This window comes from Sceloporus occidentalis, unplaced genomic scaffold (genome assembly GCF_023333645.1).
Source record: "Sceloporus occidentalis isolate IW3139 unplaced genomic scaffold, rSceOcc1.0.p SCAF_48, whole genome shotgun sequence".
Classification (NCBI taxonomy): Eukaryota; Metazoa; Chordata; class Lepidosauria; order Squamata; family Phrynosomatidae; genus Sceloporus; species Sceloporus occidentalis.
In genome coordinates this window covers 395,893-420,758 of record NW_028317028.1, presented here as the reverse complement: position 1 = coordinate 420,758, position 24,866 = coordinate 395,893, and the positions used below count along the sequence as shown (strand labels likewise).

Sequence of the window (24,866 nt, the reverse complement as noted above, 5' to 3'; positions counted from 1 at the left end):
CAGAAACGCATAACACTTTTTTAGGGTTTAAGGTAAGGATATGAACGCCTAAAGCAATAAATTGGTTTTCTAGTTGGAACCCAATACAATATAAGAAATGTGATGAGGGAGCTTTTTGCAATGAAAAGTTGGAGAGCATTACATATTTTGTTTTCAGGGCAATCAACAAACTTCATGTTGACGTAGCCTTTTTTCTATCTTGACTATGCAAAGAAGTTTCAAGGATGTTTTAAAACAGCAAACATTATTATGGCAATATATTTTCCATAAAATGTTATCCTTGCCATAATCCCTGGCTATAGTAGATAACGAGAAGTCACTTACTCTGCTGATTTCCAAAAGTGGCCTGGATGAGAGAGGCGCCTGTTCCGCTTTGGCAATTTTTCCAGCATCTCCATCAGTTTGGTGAAAGTTGGCCTTTCTTCTTGATCATAGGCCCAGCAGAACAGCAGAATATCCTATAAAAAAGATGGAAAGGCATTGTGACAGAATGACCTGTCATACAGGGCCCCAAGGTAGACAGAGATGGCTCCGGCCTGGCTGCATAACAAACATGGCTCAAGCAGGAACTCCATTGTGTTAACAAATCCCATTAATAGGATTACTGCCAGGAGGATATTCAGTAGCCAAAGGGGATTAAAGGTTGGATCGTCTACATGTACCTGTTTATTAATGTTAATTCAATTATGTGGATATATATAAGGCTATGTTTTACAACAATAAAATGTTCCATTTGTTCTTCACAATCATGGTGGTCGTGACTACTTTTGTGATCTAAGACAAAGATCCATCTATTAGCCTTTTGAGGCTGGAGACTATCCTGGAGGGACAGACGAAGGATTCATAGGGTATCTATAACCCTAACTAAGCAACCCATTACACTGAGTCTCGGCGAGTGACTGGGGAACCGGGGAAAGTGTGTTGTCCCAGGCTAAGGGAGCACAAGACAGCGGAGGTAGTCGGTCGGACTAGCCAGCTCCGTTACAGGCATATGCCTTTAAACTAGCTTTATGGGAAAGCAACACTTTTTAAATGAGCAATATTGCTGTCTCTAGACTAGCTCTTGCTAAGGTAGTTCCATTAGCGTGACCTCAGAGTCACTAAGGAGGCAAAGTGCCAGGTCCCTGCATGACAGCAAACACACTAACCCTAGGGCTATTTATTTATTAATTCAAGCAAATTAATTCTGTACATTCTTTTTGTATACCAAATGAAGAACTAATCCACACCGCCTACATGCCTATATTGTATGCAAACTTGTCTATTTTGCATCCTCCAATTTTATAAGTAACTTTTCATGCTCTACATATCTTTCTGTCCAATTTCATTATTTAAGATAAAAATATATTAAGTCCGCTAATGTTTTCTGCACTGTGCCTTTCTCTCTGGACACCCAGCAATAAGAAATTGTGCGCGTAAAAGCTTGTATCTGCTCTAAAGCCAGTGGCAATTAGCGCTGAGGTCTGCTGGACAGCCTGGGTGGCAAGGACTAGCAAACAGGGTGGGGAACCCCCACCAACAAATTTTGATGTTTCTCATAGAAATATTATGCTTGGCAGTAAGTGCGTGGGCTGGAGGCTTAAAACATCAGCTTTAAGTGTACAACTTAAGTAAATTCTCACATGAGATACTTACAGCTGTATTGGCATCAGATATTGCACGGAAACAAAAAAATTGCATCTAAGAATGCACTCACCGATATTTCTTTTCCCATTCCAATCTGGCTGAGGTTTGGCTTCATCCCAGTCCCTACTTGCCATATAATTGCCTCTGCTGGTTGGCTCTTGAATGGCCATTCTCGGGCATGCAGCTCAAACCATATGGTTCTGTTTACATGGAGAACAAATGAAGGCAGCATGCATTTTACAGACGTGATTTGGTTGATTCACAAAATGATCATTGTTGTTATAGTAAAGGCTTCTGAGTGATATATTCTGCATTACTCAACAGTCTAACAAATGAAATGTAAAGGTGCAATCATTACGGTGTCATAGAAATCAAGCATAGAAAAACAGATGCACTCTTTTTTTTTTTTTTCTCATGCTGATATTACATAAACTCCTTGTGAGAAGAAGATCCTCCAGCTGATGCTTTTAGTATAAACAATTCATTGTAAATAAGTAATCATGGCAGATTTGCAGACAGGCTACACGTTTTTCAATGAGTATAATCCCCATCTCTGCTGTGAGGTGCAGTAAGGTAAGTGAGCTTTCTCCACTGAGTTATTATGTATTTAGGCATTTTAGGTTTCTATAACTTTATAACTATAACTTTATAACTATAGGAAGCGGGCTAATTCCTCCCCAGTACCTCTACCCTAATTAGGTAAGTCAAGAATAGTTTCAGACACAACACAGGGAACTTAGAAGTAGGGAGTGGAAAACAATACCAGAGGCATTACCTACCCAAATGCAAATACATCCGAATGCTTGGAGAACGGTAGTTTATCTTCCTCTGTATCAGGAGACAATTGGCGAATTATTTCTGGAGCCAAATGGCACAGCCAACCATTAAGAATCCTTAGCTTCTCCTCCCGTCTGACAAAGACAAAATTACCTAATTAGTCTACTCCATGGTCTTCACCAATATAAGAATGTTTTTTTTATACAACACAATTACATTGTCATACGTTGTCACACGGGTTGTCCGTTCCCAGTGCTAAGAAATGATAGAACATAATTATAACTGGTCAGTGCCAATCCCTCAGATGTATGGAAAGTCTATTTTAATAATGGCTCAATATACCATAAATGCAAGGTATAAAGCAATAGCATGCATTGGTCATAAAATGTAATCACAAGCTACTGATCACTGCTTTAAACAAAATACTAATAGTTATTTGTATTAAAGAGAATCTAAAATGGCACTTCTTGTGAAATTCCTAGAATAAGTGTAAACTGTAGACTACCATTTCCAGAATGGTCTAACCGCCAGCTGTAGAGAATCAAAACTCCCCTGGTGCTGTCAGCCATCTGACCGCTAAATGACCTCTTGTTTTAGTAACTAGAACAGGAACACAAAGGAAATGATTTTCATAACATCTTCTAGAATTGATCTTGTTAAAACTGGGCACCCACATCAACACACTGGACAACTAAAAGAGACATATTGCCCCAAGTGCTAGATGCTGTTTATATTTATGGAGTAAGAGTAAGTAAAGTAACGTTAGTCTTTCTTCTTTAAAAAATATACAAAAACATAGGTGTGAAGAGATGCCAAGAGCATGGAGACCAGAAAAAAGGGAAATCACGTGGAAATGAAGGTAAGATTTCCAACCCTCTCTTATCATTACAGAATTCAATGCATGTCCCTGCTTTGGACATTAGCAGGTACAGCAGAAATTAGAACGCAAGCAATTCTCTGTAGCTTCAACATATCTAACAGTTTAAAGGAGATAAAGTGATGTTTAATCAATTAAATAGACAGACTGGTTTATACGAATACACTAAATAACTGATCACCTTTCATATCATAAAGCTTAACAATTTGGTTGCTTCTCTAGGAATTTATTTTATGTTTATTGGGAAACCACGCTACCCACTTCCACATGTGCATATTTTTACTTAATCATTCCGAGAAAAAGGGGTAAATAAGATTTTTTTTTCCTTTGTTGTAGTTAATAGAGGTGGATAGTTTTAGGATGGAAGAAAACACCTCCATTTGTCATGTTTTCCAAGACAGAATAGGTTGCAAAATTACAATCTCAGACCAGGATTTCTACATTCTGGCTACCTGATTAAATTGTGCATCTCAACCATAAACCAAATATTGGTTTCAGCACTGCAAATAAAATTATATGAATATAGAAATAGGAATCCTTGCTATTATGTTACTCAATAATTGCACACAATTTTAGGAAAGTCTTGATTCAAGACAGAATTATTTTGCTTGTATACTGTTTATGCATTTAGATTTTGCACACCAACCCCCCAAGAAATATCTACTAGAACTAAAAGTCTACAAAAATAATAAAAGGGTCTAATTACTAATTATGGGTCACTTTTATACAATCTGGTTAATATTTAGAAATATAACATAGCCTTTACAAATTTAAACTCTTTAATTAAAAGTATAGTGCAAAATAATGTAATGGAAATTTCACCTATAAAAAATAATGATATCGAAAAGAAAAATAATAATAATTAAAAAAAGAAAGATCATTTCAGCTTCAAGATCCCATGATAGTAGTGCATAATAGTATCTGCTCCTAAAGAGTAAGTAAGACAAATTTCTGGGGAATTTCTCAGCACATGTAAATAGGAGATAAAGGCACCCTTTTACCCTTACAGGACAAGTGGTTAAATCTTAACATTAAGAGACAATCCTTCAACTGTCTGTAAGCTACAAGTTTCATGACGTTCATCCACCACAGCTCGTAACGTTCAACTAGCAATAACTTTGACCTAGAGATAAGCTATTCTTTGTGGGATAGAAGTCTCTTCTAAAAATGACAAACCCATTAAATTCCAGGTATGCATTTACATTAATATATAGTCCCCAATAATTAAGCTTAAGCAAAGAATGTGCTTTTTATTAACATGTATTCATTTTATGGGATGCATTGCAAATTTCAACCATTAAAACCCAAAATTAAGAATTTAGATAACAGACTAAAAAAATATTGTTGGACAACCTATTATGCTGGGTGAATATATAATTAGTTTTTTTTTCATGGGTTGTCATGGAACCTTCCATGGATATGATGCAAACTTTTACAGAGGTCAGGGTGCCAAACTGAAACTTTCCCTCAATAGCCAGGCACTTGGAGCTGTTCAAGCAGCGAACTCAATTCTCTCCATGATGCAGAAGCCAGAGAAATACAAGCTTGATAAGAAGTGCAGGATCTGTCTCAGAAATAAAAAATCTCTGCAGTGACAGCAGGGGGTTACAGAAAGTAACTGGCAACGTAAATTGCTATGAATAAAAATAGCAATACAAGAAGAGACAATTCCTTCTCGGCTCTTAGCAAAGTACTGTAAACAGGCAGATACGAGCAGGTGGTCTTTGTATAGGAGGGTATTTTGTAGGATTCCACTTTAATGAAATCATTCCTGTCTCTTCACAAAAAAAGAGCCTGAGTAAGGATGAGCTTGGATCTCATTATTACAGTGCTTGTTTTCATGATCTCTTCATAAGTAAATACAGGTCAGCTTCCATCCTTCAAACCTGTGCACCTGTGTTCATTTGCTGGGATTCACACTGAAATATGTGGGTACTTCTATAGAACATTTTTGTACTCCAGAATCAGTCATATTTGATCTTCACATACCTACAACATCAAGTTTTCTCTTTTCCCAATTAGGCTAGCAGGGGCTTGGCATGTCTGAAAACGACATACAGATTTGCTTAGGTTATTGTAAGGAGATTCTGAAAGGTTCCACTGCTGGGCATACTTCAGGATCAATATAAATTATTCTATACTAGATCATGGTCTAACCACCTTATCTAATAGTTTCATTGAAGCACATGGTATCCAAAGGTCACATTCTAGCTACTGATTGCCCTCCCTTTGTTGAGCTCCTTTTAAGGACAGGCACATTGGATGTGTACAGGAGAGTACATAATATATGTACAAATGTATCTGTTCCAGCACAACCAACATTAAAAACAAAAACAATCCAAAAATATAAAACAATAAATACAACTGTTAAAATACATCCTCAATCCCTAAAATGTTCCTTTGAAACATATTTGATTTTGGGAACTTATACTAATGCATTGACCATAGTACTTGACTTAAAGGTATTTACTCTTGCTGTATTCCTTCTTTTACATAATGACTGACTGAGACTTGCATCGCATTGCTTTCTTCAAGTCATGTTTTTTAACCAGTTAATGGAATGTTTCTAATTTATAAAACAGAACTGTTTATTATGTATTATTTTTAGTGTTGAAACCCATGCTTAAGCATTACATCTATGGTAATTTCTGCAAGATACTAGGAAAGCATAAAACGATTTCTTTGTTTTTGTAACACAATATAAACACTGCTTTTACAAACACAAATTTTCCACTAAAGTGGAGGCTGGCAGGAGAGCTTTCAAGTGAGTTGCAGTTTTATCTCACTGACATTGCGAAGGACCAACCCGAGTGAGCTCAATCTCCAAGAATACAGGGATAAAGCTATGGTGATCCTAAGACTAAGACTTTACAACTGGAAAAAGGGGCAGACTAGATGGACTGAATGGTTCTTATCTGCTCTCAAATTTTATGTTTCTTGTAGCTTGGCTCTGTATAAAGTATGCTTAACCCCTTAAGGATAATTGACGTGCCAGACATGTCACGGAAATACTTCCCTTTTAACAACTGACATGCCTGGCACATCATGGGGTTAAGCGAGTGTAGAAAGCAATCTCAGCTGGTGTTAATGCAATGCCTCAACATCAAGACATTCAGCAATACCAGACAAAAATGTAGGGGCCCTGTACGACCGCTTCAAGGAGCGATCACATTCACCATATTGAAATGCTATATGCCTTGATGTTGAGGCTTTTAGCAACACAAAAAAAGTCAGGGGCCTCGCTTTATCACTCGTAGGAGCTTTTCAAAATGCCACCTGTTAGAGACATGCTTCCTTCCTATTTTTATGAGCAAGTCATAAAATTGGTCCTGTATCTTCCAAAAAATCCTGGCACAGAAAGTCAAAATACCACTGGGGCGTCTTGTTTCAAAACTATATGATTTGGTAAATTGAACTGGCCAGTTTCAAAGATGTCTCAAATAGGGCATGGGCGCCTATTGACCATATGTCAAAATTGTAAAAAGTGCCTCCCAAATGTCACCTTTTAGCCCCTGAACAACCAAACAAACCTATGCATGGGAGTATCACTGTACTCGGTAGATGGTGCTGAACACATTTTGGGGTGTTTGGCATTGAGAAATACCAGGACCTGTGAATTCATACCTGAAGTAGAATCTGTGTGGAAAAATATACCACCACAAACTTTGACAATGGCTGTGTAAAGTACCTGGCCGGGAGATCCTCCGGGTACTCCGCTCAGCAGCCGCAGCCGCCACGAAGGAGAGGAAGACCCCCCGCCGCTGCACGGCAACCACAGCAGCCGCGAGTTAGAGGGAGGCCTCCCGCCTCTGCACAGCAGCCACAGCCGCCGCGAAGGAGAGGGAGACCCCCCACCTCTGCCCAGCAGCAGCAGCCACCCCGAAGGCGAGGGAGACCTCCCGGCTCTACGCTCCAAACCCGGCAGCCGCAGACTGAAGACAGGTCTAGCTCCGGTGTCCGGACTCGTTCCTCTTCACGCCACCTGGTGGCGCCGGGGGAGATTGCATAGCTTTATACAGGGAGGTTACGTATATGCCACACGCAAGATGGCCGCAGAGGAAGTGACGTAACGGCACTTGAATATTTGGCGGGAAAACGCTAATTGGTGCCTAACTCCTCTGCCTATTTAAGAGACTCAATTACACTCAGTCTTCGCCTTCTGATGGTCGTGCCTATCTTGATAGTGCCTATCTCAGTAGCGTTCCTGTTGTTTCTCTGTTATTGACCCCGACTATTCCACGACATCTCTGCTCTCTGGTATCCTGACCTCGGCTATTCCCACGACGTTCCTGCTCTCTGGTATCCTGACCTCGGCTATTCCCACGATGTTCCTGCTCTCCGGTATCCCGACCTCGGCTCTCTGGACCATCCTTTGCCAGTCCTACCTGACTTCGGTGTCTCCTTGTACGCTGTGACGTGACAGGCTGGTAGTAGAATTAGTGCATGGAAAGAGTTTAAATACTAGCATTGAAACACCCTGCAGTCTCCACTTTTCAAACGTATATTATTTGATGGGGGTAAATTTAATTGACCAGCTTCAAAGATGTCCCAAATAGGAGATGAGGGAAGAACGACCACATGTCAGAATTGCAAGTTGAAAACCTAAATTGCACATGTCCCAAATGTGACCTTTGTCCCAAATTACACATAATACACATAACAAAAAACATAACATTGGGTATTTCTAAACTCAGGGCAAATATTATAATCTATTTAGCAGTTTTTTTTATTTAATCTTTTGTAGATGATTAAAATATGTTTTTAAATAAAACTCAGAAAAAGCTCTCTTCAATTTTTTACCATAATTTTTTTTTTTAACAGTAAATTAGATGATATGATCAAAATACCGATATCTAAAGAAAGCTATTCTTGTCCTGTGTGGGATACACTAAATGAGAAAATTACAGCTAAACACAAGCAAAAAAACAGCTCTGTCCTTAAGGGGTTAAATCCGTGATTTAATCACCTTATCTAGTGAACTATACATAATACATGGCCAGCTCAGTGCTTGTGGCAGATAAATAATATCTAAAACATAGTGAATACAGGGAGTTAGGACCACAATTGTCCTGTAAATTTTCCTGCAAACCCTCGCTTTAATAAATAAACCTTACTTATGTGTTTTGCTAATTATCAAATTAAAATCAAAGAAATATCCAGTACAAAGTAGCCTAAACAGACTATGAATTCCCATAAGATGCTGCGCATGCACCCAGTAATGAATAATTGTCAGTTCAGTAGCCTCTGTATTGACACAAGGGAGGGGGCATTGGAAAGCTTGTAAGGAAATATGTATATTGAGGCTAGCAGCTGTAAACTTTGTACATTATTATGTGGGAGATCCTTTCTTCTGTGTTTTTTATGAGCATCTTTCATTGTAACTTAACTTGCAATTAAAAAATACAGCAAAGACAAAATTGATGTTGAGCAATTATTTTTCTTATGATCTGTCAGAACGAGCTGCGTAGTCAGGATATGCGGACACCTGGTGCAGTAAACTGTAAGCTTGCCCGCTGTTGAAAGGCTTGGGATGCAATAAACATTAGTTCCAGCAATAACAACAACAAAAACAACTTCTAATTACATGCTTCAAGGTTATCTTTAACACCCGGTTTTATTGTTTCTTGGTCTGGGGGCACTGAAGGCTAGAGAGACTGGTAGCCTCTTTAACAGCATCCATAGCTGGCATGTCCCTACCAAGTCATAATGTGTGACAGGTTAACACCAGGGGGGCAGTATACATGTTTGCCCATTATTATTTATTTTAATTACAGAGAATCTACCATTTTCACAACTTTACTGTAACTAATTTATTGAAACACATCGCTTGTATTCTGTGTTTGTTAATGAGTGTAATTGTTTCAAGCTACTTTACTAATTTACCTCTGCAAAGCTGAAATCTGTGGCAGAAGATGACTAAACTAGCATTATGCAATCAGTTTCTGTCTTGCAGACATTAACCTCCTCTTACTTTACCCTAACGAAGGCTGCCTCAACACCAATCAGCAATAAAACAGTATGTGAAGCAATAATCATGGAAAACTGCACAATATATCTGGAGCTGACTCCTTCCTATTCTACACTACTGTGATAAGACTCCCAACTGGTGCTTTTGCTACCAGTATGTAATGGTTGATATCCCTGCTTGAATGCCGGTGGCTCAATTAAGTGTATCTTTAAATAATGTCAAAGTCACTACATAGAATCTCGATTGACTTTTAAAGGGTTAAAATTTCAAGATTTCAGGGTTAGCTCATTAAGAAAGTTGCCAGGTAATGTTGTGTGCATACATTATCGGTATAAACAGAAAAAAGCAGATCTTGCTATGCCTGATATCTAGATGGACAGCATTGATAGGGTGCAATTTAATTGTTTAGAGAGAACATAGAAAAAATATCTATGATCAGGGATTGTTTATCTGGAGTCATGTAAAACGCTTCAATTTGAAATGATTATTTTACACTCTGACAGTGACGCTGATCTTGCTGATCAAGACAAAAATTCCGCTACTATTAAATACTGAGGCAGCAAAACGCTAAACATTTTCGTGTGAGTTCAGTGAACTGGGGAGAAACAAAAAGATTTTCTTTTTTCTACATTATGTGTAATATGAGCTTCGTTGTGTTTTTTTGTACACATAGCTGAAAACATAAAAAAATCAAGGCTCCCATGCTGCCTTATCCATAACAGAGACACTTCTGGGATTGCATACTGACAAAATTGTCAATTATTAGGCGGTAAGCTGGCCAGGAGTGGACAGAGAGAACATTTGGTGGCATGTCATTTTAATGAAGGGCACATATACTGTTACACCAGTTATTAAACATATGGGAAAAAGAAAATAAACAACAATAGTGTAATACAAGCGGGCTGAATAGACCAGGCTCATCAAAGGAATCAGTAGAAAAGGTCATCCTTTGATGAGCCTGGTCTATTCAGCCCGCTTGTGAGTTGATAAGCTACCATATCAATACACCACTTGTGTGTACATATTACACTATTGTTGTTTATTTTCTTTTTCCCATATGTTTATGCGCGCCATGATCTATCGTCCATTTGTTTAAACACTTGAAGGAAGAGTGTTGTTGGCTGCTGCTTTTCATTTGGGGAGTATTATTCATTTATCCTTTTCACGTAGAATTCCAGTATTCTATATTTTCACACCAGTTATTAACCCAGAACACCCCAATAAACATAGAGGTATGTCGAGGCAAGATGCTCCTTAAGACGTATCTGGAAGTCATGCTTTTTTTTGCAGTGGCATCCTGCCAAATGATCCTGTGTAACAGTGCTGTTATACTAGCAATGCCCGATGACACCATTGGCATTCCCTTCTGACTGACACCTGCTGGAAGGTCACTGGAGGACAGGAGAGATGAAACAGGGTCTGTCTAGACACTGTCTAGGGTCTGTCTTGCACTTAGCTCTTGAGTACAACCCATTCTGCCACTGTTTCTCTATGGAGATGGCTGCCTATGCGCTTGATTTTATTCAATCTGTTAGCAATGGGTGTGGGTAAATCAACTAAAGTCAATAATTAGGGGAGGGATGTACACATTCTTTTGGTCAAAGAGTGTATGTATAACATAACTAACTAAACCTTAGTAGTTCATTTTTGCTAGCAGACAACAGTACTATTTGTCTATTCAGATCGTCAGCACACAGAATTTCTTAAACTTTTAGCATGCTGACTAAGAGCCTGGTTCCCCTCTTAGATATTGATTGCCAAGTGCCTTCTTTGCCTAACATTCTATTGAGCATGAATGCACAGCAGACCTCACAGCTGAAAACATTGACTGTGCAATATATTTTTATTTCCTTGGTTAAATTGGAATACATATTATTAACACCAAGCTCTCCAAAGGGCAGATTTTCTACACTGTGACTAGTAGAGTAAAAACACCGCCATAAGTCTGTGCCAACCAATCATTCCTTGTATCATCAACTTTGTCATGATCAGACCTCTCGCTACATCAACCTGTATTATTTTCTAAAATCCATTATTTTAACAAATTGCATTTTTGCCTTCAATATTTTGTGCATTTCCATTAACTGTATTGTTATTTTTATATTTTTTGGTTCTTTATTTAAACTATTTATTTTACAAAAATATTCATGCTTCTTCATTTAATGGCAGGGCACTCCTGTAATCAAGTGTATGCACGTCGTATATGAATATCTTCATGTGAAAATGTAGGCTAGCAATAGTACATTTGCAAGTTGAACTCTAGTCCAACTTGGGTAAGTTTGCTCCTGCAAACTGATATCTTCTGCAGATTTTGCAAGCACTCACACTGTTTCATGAATAGATTTACCTATCCAAAAAAGATTCAAGCAGGCCAAGTCAAACCAAATATTTGATGTTTTTGCCTTTAGAAACAGTTTTGTCAGAAATTATCATCTTTCTCTTTCTGGATAAGGAGGCAAACCACAGAATCGACTTGAACATTTTAGTGATGGACACTACTGTACAAAATGATTGACTTTTACTTTTTTTCATGTTTTCTTTTTCTCTTAAATCCACCATGTAACTCAAAATGTGTTAAGATGAATGTGTCTCGACATTGTCCAGATGTTCTCTGACTTTAGCCAAGGTGATTGATGATACAATATGATTTTCGTGCTGATGTGTTTTTACATCCCATGGAAACAGAAGTCCTTTAAAATGTCCACATTTCACAAGCCTCTTATGAAAGAAGCTTTCTTTTAGGCATGTGAGTAATTGATTGATTTGTGAAACCCAATATATTGATGTAAACATTACTATTAACATTGGAAATTGTTGGGCTTTTAGTTCGGTAATTATTTAAGTATGAATTATTTGGGAGTTTATTTTTATCAGTCTACCCTCTTACTTTACTTATACAATCAATTTTTAAGGAGCACAAAGTTACCCCTTTCCACTAAGAAAGAACAATCTCTCCACTAATCATGATTTTTTCCTTCACCCACCAGGATCTTTAGGATCACCAGGGGATTAAAATAAAACATGGTGGTATGTCTAAAACCAACAGCTGGATTGCTTTGCCTTTCCTCTCTGCATTTGACAGAGTTTCAAATCTCTCAATGAGGTAGCTGCAGAGGTAGGATGGATATCATTCACATATCAGTCAAATGAAAAAACACCTCAGTCTTCCTGGCTTGTGCCATAATCCATTTTTTTCTAAGCGCAAAAGAGATGAGAAGATAATGATATAAAGATGAAGGGGTTAATTAAAGGAAAAGGTGTAAGATATAAGGGAGCGGAAATGAAAAGGGGAGATGTTAATGGACAGGGTATAAAGAAGGTGGAGATAAAAGCAAAAAAATCAAACCTTGCTAATAAAGGTGGGCCCAATCCAGGTTATTACCTCACAGAATTCACAGCGCTCACCTCAAATTATTCATAGTACTCGCTGCATACCTTACACAAGGTTGTGTGAATTTCCCCTTGTAGACTCTAAACCATTATTTTAGCCTTCTCATTATCATTTCATTTTTCGCCCCCTTTTACCGATCTCTAAACCCCAAACTGTCTGCATACCTTTCCTGGATGATAGAGCTTCATTATCAGTGGTTTTGCATGCTTGAATGTTTTAGTGCAATGGATAATGACATTTTATTTTAGCTTTCTCCTCATTATTATTATTATTATTATTATACAGGATGGCTGAAATATTGTTATTGTCAGAGAAGGTGTGGATCTCTTTATTCCTACGTGATTCATGGCTCCTCATCCTGCATTAAAACAAAGTACTAGATGGCATTAAGCTTTTAAGTTCTGCATAACCTATGCATCTCCTACCCATTTTCTCTTGGCTAATACAGCAATATCACTTTTTCTTGACATTTTCTATACCACTGAGGTTATGAAATACTATTTAATTCCAATTAAATACAAACACTGTTGTTTTGCAATGGGATATAGCTATTACAAAAAAGACATCTCCCCAAACAGGGTCACATTTAGAGGCATAAAAATGACGGCAGAGAGCCATACCATATCTTTACATTGTTATGTGATTGATGTCTCCTCTCCATACATAGAGATTAAATGTAAACAAAGAACTCACAACTGAAACATTTATGTCTACAACACTACAATTAAATGGGGTTATTTATTTACCCAGCTGCATATTGTGGGCAAAACCAGTACAAAGAACAGTAATTGAAGCAAAACCAGAATCTCCAGGTGTTCTCTGCTGGAGCCCATTCCTAATTTTGGTCTTGCAGCAGCTCTGATGCCCTATTTAGTTTAACTCACAACCATAAGCATAATGGCCGTTAGATCCTAAAAGCCGTCGTTCATCAAATACAAAGTGTTTTAGGGCTATTTCAGTACATATTGATTAAACTGATTTAAAAGAGTAATACATTATACTGGGTAGGATGGGCTGCTGCCATTTAGGTAAACATTTGGTTTACCTCTAATATTATTAAACGGATAGTTGCCCCACATTAAAAAAAATGTTAAAGAACTGACCCAAATATGGCCCATATCATAATTTATATTGCCTTTTTTATAATTATCTATAGATGTCAACTAGAGCTTTACAGATTAATTAGCAGACAATAAAACATTTCATCATTAGCACTTAGTCTTTTTATTTACTGTGATGAACCATAACTATAAAATCACATAACACAAATCCAAGACAAATATAGTACTAATGAAATGTGGGGGTTTCAAAGCAGAGCTGGGAATAATGATAGTACTAAGACCCAGCTGAAAAATCTTCACGCAAATATAATTTGCCCAGTCTGTGTATATACAGTATACAGTATACAGTGTACTACATATATATTAGAACTGATGAGCAGAATTTGCATATTGATGGTTTCCATCTTTCTACTGACAGTTCGTTGTGAGTGAGGGGAAGAATTTGTTGCCAGTGGGAGTTGGGTAAGCCATGCCATTAAAGTTAATAGTCGCCAGTAACACATCTTCAGGCAATCATCAGCAAGCTTAACAGTCATGCAATTCCTCCCTTTATTGGGGCTATAAATGAAGAGCATTATAGCAGACAGGAGCAAAAAGGAATCCACATTAATGTGGTGAGAAAACCATAAAAAGTAAAAGACAAAAGCAGGGTTTTTTATATCACTACCCATAATCCATCATTCCAAAACACTGCAAAGCTTATTATGTATCTCTATCTCCAACTGTATAAAATGTGAACAGGTCACAATATTGCTGATATCATTTAAGTTGTTTATAATATTTCTATATGTACCCCTTAAGTGTATGTAAGTGTGTATGGGCAGGTGTGTGTGTATGAGCAGGCATTTGTAAGGGAATTGTATATATATATATATATATATATGTGTGTATTTTGACAATGTTTCCATTTCTGTTTTGGACCTAAAAGATATAAAATGATTCACTCTAATACATTTTAACCTGGGGGGGGCGCTATTTAGTATTGTTTTAAATTAAAAAAATATATATTGTCCTAGGAGTCCAGCAACTGTCAAAATGTCTGCCATGAACCATGCCTTTCCGTGTCTTTAAATATATAAGTATCTCGTGTTATTTTTACATATGGAAGCAGATGCCCCAATCTGGGGACATTTGTAACCCCTTGACAATATACAAATTATGCCTAGATCAGAATACAGTACAAAAAATTTACTGAGGTGGAGAAATTAAATTGGCTTGGAATTGTTGCTAAGCAACTATCTCTGACACCCAGAGATAGTAAAATAATAAGTAGTATATTGTCAGATTGTTACTATTTCCCTCCTAGTTGGATGGCCACAGGTTTGCATGGCATAAATATTGTAAAGGTAGGTAATGAGGCATTTATATGTCCTTAAAACAAAAAAGAGAAATCTTATTGTCTCTTCGGAACTGTATGTTTAATTATACTGTTATAACATGGAAAATATTTATACTGTATTTGCTTGAATACTCTTCGACCCACCATACATTTCTATTTAACAACGGACTTGAATATAAGGAAATAAAACTAAAATCTTTTTTCCCAGGTGAACATTATTAAATATTATCTCTATGCCATATTTATAATTCAACATTCAAAACACATTGTGGTAAAGTGCAAAATTTGGAGCGTCATTGCTTCCAACAGTTGATACACCACACTGACCATGATAAACAACTGTAATAATCATTTGCAAGTTTCAGTAAAAAAACAAAAACATTTCATGGGCACACAAAAGTTGTGCAAATTCAAACTGTGCAAATAGTATATCTTGATTTTTATTCTAGAACACTGTATTATTTTAATTAAATATATATAATTATTATCAAAGCAGTGATCAGAGTGCAAATAATCCCACATAACAGATACATAAAGACAATATATATGGGCATGGAGGACCAGCTGTAGTATTTGTGTTTAGTGACACCTGGCTTATAAATCCAGTCTCATCTTAATATGTAATGATTTTCACAGAAATCCAAGACTATCTACGCATTGATATTAAAGATCAGTTTTTGACACAGTACCTGCCTGCCTGCAACACACCGGATATACTGAAGAGGCCAAAGTCTGTGATCACCACCTTCCCATTGTCATAGAAAACATTTTTTGATTTGAGGTCTTTGTGTAGAATCCCCTTGGCATGCAGGTACCCCATTCCCTGTAAGGCAACAGAAAGATATATGAAACAATCAACATTGTGTGATATAAAATAGGTTTTCTATAAAGTTGACCATAAAGTTAGACCTTTCAGGACAAACCTGAGATTACTGAAAATAAACAAGTCATCACTCAATAACTTCTCTATTCACTGAAATTTGAGTCAAGTTGGTGATCAGTGTTTCTTTTTCAAACTTTCAACCTGATTCCTCGGGGGTAGGAAAGCTGACCTTAAACTCTGTTAAAATCATTAAAGCAGACCGTTTATAACACCACTATTATTGTGAACACTAAAGCAACACACAAGAGCTAAGCTAGAATGAGCTAGGTTGTTTTTACAAAATGTTAACACTTGCACTTGATATCCAGGGATAAAGCCTAACTCAGGTGTACCATTCTAGTGTCACGGATGTGTCACATATGTTCACCTGTACCCTATCTAGTCATCAATTTGTTTCTGTAAAGGCAATCATTTAGTTATCATCTCTATCTCTAAGACTGGCTCCTTCTATAGAGTGTGTCCTGATCTGCACCACAATACTTTACAAGGTTGTATACAGTATGTGCAACATGCACATTGAAGCATCACAGGAGCTACAGAACCATCACTGCTTACCCCCTGCCACCTGCTGCCGCTTTCCTTACGTAATGATATCATAAAGAATACCCCTAGTGATTGCAGATAGCTCTATGGTGTATATATTTAAGGCATGTTAGATTTTCCTTGGGGAGTGTCTGTTTAATAAATATTTTCATGTGTCTTGACCAGTTCGCTTACAAAGTTCCCAAATGTCAATACAATGAGATATTGGTCTGGATAGTCGCACTTTGAACACCATGTTTTCATCTATAAGTGTTTTTTTAATGAGAAAGAGACGGAATACTTCATCACTCTATTTATTGCAAGGGTGCAGTCATTGAAACACATTATGATCCCTTTGCAGCTTTCTCTGACTCAAGTGATAAACTTGGAGTTTTCAGTCTCATTTTCTTGTTTGTGAGCACAGGCGATCATAACTCAAACATCTTCCCTGACTAGAGGAGCAACAATTATATTTTTACCAGACCATACAGAATAGGATGAGTTTATAGATCAGTGAGCAGATAACTGGGGGAAAACAGATTTCATATTAAAGGCTAGATTTTTATAGTTGGCTGAAAAAGCATTATTTAAAACAATCTTTAGAAGCCTAACTGTTGATTTGATTGAGGTAGTTTTATTTGACACTTTGGCCAGAAATTATGAATGATCGTACATTAGAGAAAACCTAATTTTGACATTAATTACGTATATAGTGTCTACAACAGGAACATACTGTGACCTTTGAACTCCGTAAACTCAGAGAAGCGGATCATTACTGTAGGTGCTGTAATTTGCTCTGTTTTCTGATGCATATTGAATAGTATTTTGCTGCAAAACAACCTACATCCATCAGTGTCAGGGCTTTTGTTGTAACCTTTTGAGAAGACCATCCTTTTTTTTTTTGCTTTAAAATATCTCCTGGTATTATAACTATATGCCGCCTGCCACAGCACATACCTGTTTTGGTAAGTAAATACATTCATGATACATTTTAAAGGCCCAATGGCATTTTATTAGTAAATACCGAACCCTATAGTGTATATTGTCTTTAATGCACAACTTATAACATCCTGTTCATACAGATGGGCTTGTGAAACAATTTTGCAATTATTCCGTGTTCACTTACCTTCACAATCTCTTGGGCTATCTGTCTGGTTTTGTTGACATCTAAGACTGTTTTTGCATCTCGGACTACAGAATATAGTGTCCTTCCCTTGCACAGGCTAGAATACAAATAAAAAATACTTGTCAAATCCCCATAACATGTATTTACTGTATTGTTTTTTTTAAAGAAATTGCACATTCTAAAGTTATTATGAGTCCTATAGAAAGTAAAAGTGTTACTTCTGTAGTTTTTGTGCCCCAAGTAATGACTGGGGGGGGGCACTTGGCTTAGCTTAACCCCCTCCTTCTGACAATCGCTACTTTATTTAAAAATGATTTCAAATTAGCCTGGAAACCTAGTATGTAAGAGTTTTTAATCCTGGCATATATCACTAACTTTTTTCTCAGCACAAGCGATAAGATGTATATCTATTGATTGAAGATATTAGCTAGCATTAAGATAAAAAGACAATAACTTTCACTATTATATAAGTGTCAGGGCACTCGGTGCCGGATCAGGTAGGAGTCTCAATGCAGGGGCAGGTTCAGAACATGGATGTAGGCCGGCTGATGTGTCCAGTTCAGGGCTGTGCGCTACTTTAGCTTTAGATTTTCTATTAGGCGCCATCTTTAGGTGTTCAGAGAGAGCAGGAGAAAAACAGGCAGGAAACTGGAAGCCCACGGGCAGGGCAGACGGCTAGGAAGCACACTGGCAGGGCAGACGGCTAGGAAGCCCACTGGCAGGGCAGATTGCTAGGAAGCCCACTGGCAGGGCAGACGGCTAGGAAGCCCACTGGCAGGGCAGACGGCTAGGAAGCCCACTGGCAGGGCAGACGGCTAGGAAGCCCTCAGGCAGGACACAAGGCTTGGAAGCAGCTGGACAGGTAGGTACGTCTGGAACACGCCGGGGTCTGGTACACAAAACTGGATCGTTGACGTAGCCAAGAGTCATACACAGGAGACAGATCAAATGCAGCAAAGCAGTAGCTCAGTATACAGGGCCAGGAACACAATGCTCTAGCAATGAGGCTAAGCTGATGCCTGGTTTATATTAAGCCTTAATTGACCAAACGAGGGGCAGGTGTTTCAAGAGCATTAGGGAACAGCATGGTCCAAGGAGAGGTAGAAGGACACTGCAGTCCAAGATTCACCTGGTGGAGTAGTGGATAGGTGATAAACCCAGAATCCACAGGGTTGCAGGTTTGAATCCTGGTGGTGCCTGACAATAAGGCTATGAAGTATACAGGAAAGTTGTATTATGTTTATTAAGGCACAATTGAGTAGAAGAAATCAAATGTTCAAATGTGAGTTCAACTTGTAAACCTGTGAGTTGAGTTGATCAACAGCAACAAATTAACAGATATAGGAAAGGCTGAACTTGATGGACGCATGTCTTTTTTCAGCCTATATAACTATGTAACTATGTAATATGCGCTCCTGTATTCACGCAGGCAGTATACTTCTGAGGATGCGGGCATGGGAGGGTTGGCAAGGCACAGATTACTCTACATATGCATTACTACTATGTATGTTGTTCAATAACAAACCTGTGATTTGAAGTATTTTCTTAATTTGCTGCCCCCTACATCATTTCACTTAGAAAACTAGAGCTACCTCTATTCACAGGGACTGCTGCTTTAATATATGATCTGCAGGACTGCAACAGAGAGCTTTAAAATAAATCAACCTTTCAAGTTTCAGGTAAACGGCACGCTACATTATTAAATCCCACTGTCCTTCCACAGCAAGCCTAGTCGATTTCATTCCATTCACTGCGCTCATTAACTCATTCAAAGTGACAGAGAAATAGTTAGTCTTGGCAGAACATCTGAGAAACGTTTTCAGCTGAAAACTTACTCCTGGAACTACAGATGTCCTCATTACAGAAATCTGATACATAGCAGACCAGTTATCAACCAACAATAAACTAGAGAGACCTTTCCACTTCTCACTGCCAACAGCTACACTTGTTTCTTACACCTCTAATTAGAGAGGTTGCACAGCCTGTAATATATCAACACACATAAATGAGCGAGGAGATACTATATGGAGGGTGTACAAAACAAACACAACAGCGGAGAATGTTTTACTTGCAGGAGCCGCAAGCAGACCATAGGAAGATGTTCAGTATATTGCTGTCTCAGATCGTTGGCAAGAACCAAGTTACGTGCCTGTTGTCAGGCAGAGAAGTCCTGGTCAACCCTATGGTCCATCATAATTGGTAAGAGAGATCCGTAAGATCTATAAAGACCCTAATGGGATCCCCAGTAAAAAAAAAAAAAAAAAAAGCAAAAAATAAAGTTGCCTGTACAATGTCATACCCATCCCTCTAGAGATTTAAAATAAAGAAACATGTTTTAAGAAATTTCAAGATTTAACATTTGTGAATAAATGTTTGTTTTTTTAATTATAAAGCAGTGCAATATTTAACAGAATATTTTGACCCTTGAGGGCATACAAAAGGAAGGGTATTTCTGTCCTTGGGAAAATTGCATACATTTTTGTTTTCAGTAGTGGCAGGAAGAAGTAGTCTATAAAATAAATCCTATGTAATATGGCAAAATATATATAATATTTATTGTGGTTACTCTAAAAATGAAAATTATGGTTATACAAACATACGACTCCTCTCATTAGGGTGAGAAATGCACTATGTATAATTCATACCGTATCCTATTAAAGTAATCCAGTATATAAGGAATATATATTAAGGATATATATAAGGATATATATATCCAGATATAGGAAAGTCTGATCTTGATGGACGCATGTCTTTTTTTTTCAGCCTATGTAACTATGTAACTATTCAAAGTTAAATACTACTGGCCTGCATTTGCCAAAGATCTACCAGTAGAGAGTGTAGTTCCACTGAGATGGGATTCCACTTTGAAATTATCAATATTGCAACCCCGCCTATATTGACCCTAAAATGACCTATTTTGGCCTATATTGACCCTTCGTGACAAAGGCTGATTTTACTTTTTGTACCCTTCGTGACAATGGCCGTTTTAACATTTCTGCGCTGCTCGTGTTTAGCTGTAATTTTCTTCTTTCCCGTTTACTGAACCCACACACATTATATATTGTTTTTATCAGGAGAAGAAGGGCTTTCTTTAGATGACATTGTTTTGATTGTATCATATTATTTACTATTAAAAAAAGTATAAAATATGGTGAAAAATTTAGAAAAAAAGACTGTTTCTAACTTTTAGTTGAAAAATCTTTTACTCATCTATAAAAGGTAATGAAAAAACCTGCTAAATAGATTCTACTATTTGTCCTGAGTTTAGAAATACCCAATGTTTTTATGTTTTTTTGCTTTTTTCCACACATTATGGGGCAATAAGTACAGGTAGCGTTTTGCTATTTCAAAGCCATTTTTTTCCAAATCTGGTAATTCTTCCCCCCATGTGCCATTTCGGGTATCTTTGAAGCCGGCCAATGCAATTTACCCCATCAAGTCATATATTTTTGAAAACTAGACAGCCCAGGGTATTCCAAATGCTAGTATTTTAACCCTTCCCAAGCACTAATTCTACCATCAGCCTTTGTCAAACTTTATGGTAGTAATTTTACTACAGGTATGAATAAACAGGTTCTGGTATATGTCACAATCATAAAACACCCCAATATGTGTTTAGCAACATCTCCTGAGTACAGTGATACCAGCGAATCATGAATGATTTTGCCTGGCTGTTTGGGGGCAAAAGGGCCACATTTGGGGCATGCGCATTTTCAATGTTGAAGTTTGGCGTTTGGCGATCAACTGCCCATGCCCTATTTGGTACATCTTTGAGCCGGGCCATTTCAGTGTGCCCAATAAAGCCATATATTTTTGAAAACTAGACACCCCAGGGTATTTCAAATGCTAGTATTTTAACTCTTTCCATGCACCATATCTACCACCAGTCTTTGTCAAACTTTGTGGTAGTCATTTTTTTGCATTTGTTTTGTCACACACATTTTACTTCAGGTATGAATTAAAAGGTTCTCGTATATGTCACTATCACAAAACACCCTGGGCCATTTCAGTGTGCCCAACAAAACCATATATTTTTGAAAACTAGACACACCAGGGTATTTTAAATGCTGGTATTTTAACTCTTTGCATGCACACATTTTACCACCAGAATTTTTTCAAAGTTTGCAGTAGTATTCTTTTGTGTGTATTTTCCCCCCCACACACCTATGTTATGTATGAATTTACAGCTCCTGGTATATGCCGCTGTCACACGACACCCCAATATGTGTTCAGCAACATCTCCTGAGTACAGCGATACCCCACATGCATGGGTTTGTCATTTTTGGGGGGAACTAAAAGGCCACATTTGGTACGTGTGCATTTTTCTAATTGGAAATTAGATGTGTGGCCATCCTTGCCCCCGTGTTAATTGGGACATTGTTGAACCCGGCCAATTTACCCCATCAAATCATACATTTTTTAAAATTAGACACCCCATGGGCATTTAATATGCCAGTATTTTAACTCTTTCCATGCGAGAATTGTTTTAAGCTAATATGCTAATTTTAGGACTTGCTCACAAAAATATATTTTTTAGATATATATTTATTTTTTTTTGCCTTTTTAAAAAAAAATGTAAAAATTTTTTTTCAACTTGAAGGTTCCCCTGATAGTGACATCAGTGGGAAATTATTTTTACATTTTACTTTTTTTTTCTAATTATTATTAATTTAATTTTATTTTTTTATTTATTTTTACTAATCACACTGTGATTAGAAAGCTGGGCTCCATTGACTTGCATGGTTGAATGCAGTACCTGTATTCAACCTGCAAGTGGAGCCAGAGTTCTCTAGAGGGTCTGGAGACCGTCTAGCGAACTTTATCATCTTTATTATTTTTTTTTCCCGGGCCGCCGCCATCTTGCTGATGGCGAAGATCACCGGCAGCTGCAGCTGTGACTGCTCTCCGGAGCGGTCACAGTCCATCCAGAGGTAAGTGTTTGGTGTTGCTGGATGTCTCCTGATCGAGGCATTCCAGCGACACCATTTAAGTTTTGGAGGTGATAGTTGATCGCCTCCTAAACGCTTTTAAAACGGGCATCCGCCGCCATACAATGTATGGCGGTTGTTGACGTCCCGGGGAGGGGCCAGACATGGCCCCTGGTGCCGATCATGGCGTTGCTGAATGCCTCGAGGTCGAGGCATTACAGCAACGCCGTTTGGGTGCAGAAAGCGAACGTAGACGACTTGTTTTTCCGTGCCGTGCCAGAACCGGCAATTGTCATTAAGGGGTTAAATAAACCTACATTACATTATTAGTAATCAGTATCAACTGTCGCTGCTCCACATTTTAAAAATTTAACCCAGAATTTCGCCAGCTTTGCCTGTACAAAAAGACTATGTTTAACACTAATGTTTCAGGCAGTATTGAAGTTTCAATTAGGTATTCACTACAAGTTGATCTATAGGACTAATCTGCACAAATTGCTCTAATGAGCCAGATAATACCAGGAACTTTTTGATCCTCACAAAGAATCTTTTTTTTTTTTCTCCATGGAATAATTTAACTAAACAAGGTGTATGTCTCGGTTTTTTACATCACAAGCTTAAAACAATCTGAGCATTTAAATATAGAACAGGTTCTTATTGTATGCAAACAAAAGCTTAAGAATCAACTACAGCTAAAGATATAAAAAAATTATATCTTTTATGAAACATCTCATCTGTCACAATACATTATTTTATATTTAGGAAAAAGTCATGTTAATGAAGCTGTGTTAGAAGGCCACTCTCCACAAATCAAAGTGCCTCATTTTCCAGAGGTAAATAACCCATATCACTCTAGTTATGGTGGGCGAGAGGGACTAGAGAGGCATATAAATTGATTAATCACCCATTACTGAGGTTCCCCAAGAGCGTAATGGACAACGCTAGCTCCTATCTTGATACTTGGGACAGACTAGAAGTAAATGTATTTTGCACAGGTAAGATAAAAAAAAAGTTGCATTATTTAACCACAGAGAAAACCAGCATACTTTCTATGGCTCCTGGTCTTGTAGGGGAACCTACGCAGTACCCACAGCCTCGCCTTGTATTATGGGACCTAGCACACTCACTATGGGTATTCTATGCATTCTGTAAAAGTACAAGTGTCCAGTGAAATCTTGATTTGCCTCTGTGCTGTGACCTACAACCCTTGGAAGTTACCTATCCTACTCCAGCCTTAAAATGGTGACCAAATGGCCCCTTTAATCAAAGAAACATAAAAAAATAAAAAATAAAAGCATGGGCGGTATGACTTGAATTCAATCCTGCAAGATACATTTTCAGTATTTATCCGGTTAAAGTGGCCATCTGGTCACCTTATCCTACTTATCCCAACTTCCTAAATGCTTACTTGTCTCAGCATGATGGAAGCTGTAGTCCTATAGTGCCAGATCCTTCTCATATTTCTCATTTTTTTCAGCAAAGGGCTATACAAATTATGTCTTAACAGAAAAAACACACCACAAATAAGAACATAAAAATTCACAAGACTTCAGAATCCAGTAAAGTAAAGCTGTATATTCCTGTGTAAACCAATTTATTTTACTGTATACAGTATACAGAGAACACCAAAGATCATACAATTGTGGTTGTGGGGGCAGAGGCCAATTGTATAATTTGAATGATTCTACAGAATATAGTCTCAATACAAAACATAACACATAAAAAACTGTTATGGACACACATCTATACGCATATCAAGCTACAGTAAAACAATAAAGTATGCTACTTTTATTAGTCTGAGAAAAGAAAACAAGGTACAAGTAAAACGGTACAAGGAGGACTTATAAAACCATGTCTTATAAATGTCATTTTGTGGACAGTAAAGAGCTTTGTGTCTCTCCCCAAACAGCACTCAATAGTCTGGTAAAAACTTCTGTTTGCAGATTAGTTTTTACAAAAACTAAAACAAAACAGTTCTATCTCATTTATAGACGCGTGTATTTTTTTTATTTCTTAATTCTTACTTTCTTTATAATAATAAAGACATAAATCAACCCAAACAAAATAACAAAATGTGTAAAAATAAGTATAAATATTATTTCTACTGGGGAGAAGTCAAAAGAAGAAGAGAACTGTTATCACTTTTAGCATGAACATTTATTTAAGTGGCAACATACTCAAGTATAGTCATACGAAACATTTAATTGTAGAGCTCATGAAGGGAAGTTTCTGGCTTTAAGTAAACAATGATAACCAAAGGATATCTGACATCTCTGCATTTATTAAAGAATAATGAGCTTTCAAGAGCGGCGCAGTTAGGAGTATATATTTAGAACCATGGGGAGAGAAACATAGGTGTATACAAACA

At 37.5% G+C, this 24,866-nt stretch overlaps 1 protein-coding gene across 2 annotated transcripts in view; it reads right to left on the bottom strand.

Moving 5' to 3' along the window:
* Positions 1-320: 320 nt before the first annotated feature.
* LOC149289049 (kinase suppressor of Ras 2) overlaps positions 321-24,866 on the bottom strand; it is a 175,801-nt gene continuing 151,255 nt past the window's right edge. For both annotated transcript variants that reach the window (XM_089491065.1, XM_089491064.1), the window contains exons 15-19: positions 17,571-17,667; positions 15,729-15,862; positions 2,406-2,537; positions 1,697-1,826; positions 321-458 (exon numbers count right to left, since the gene is read on the bottom strand). In XM_089491065.1, the coding sequence (XP_089347191.1) occupies positions 321-458; positions 1,697-1,826; positions 2,406-2,537; positions 15,729-15,862; positions 17,571-17,667 (631 nt within the window). The remainder of the gene's footprint in view (positions 459-1,696; positions 1,827-2,405; positions 2,538-15,728; positions 15,863-17,570; positions 17,668-24,866) is intronic.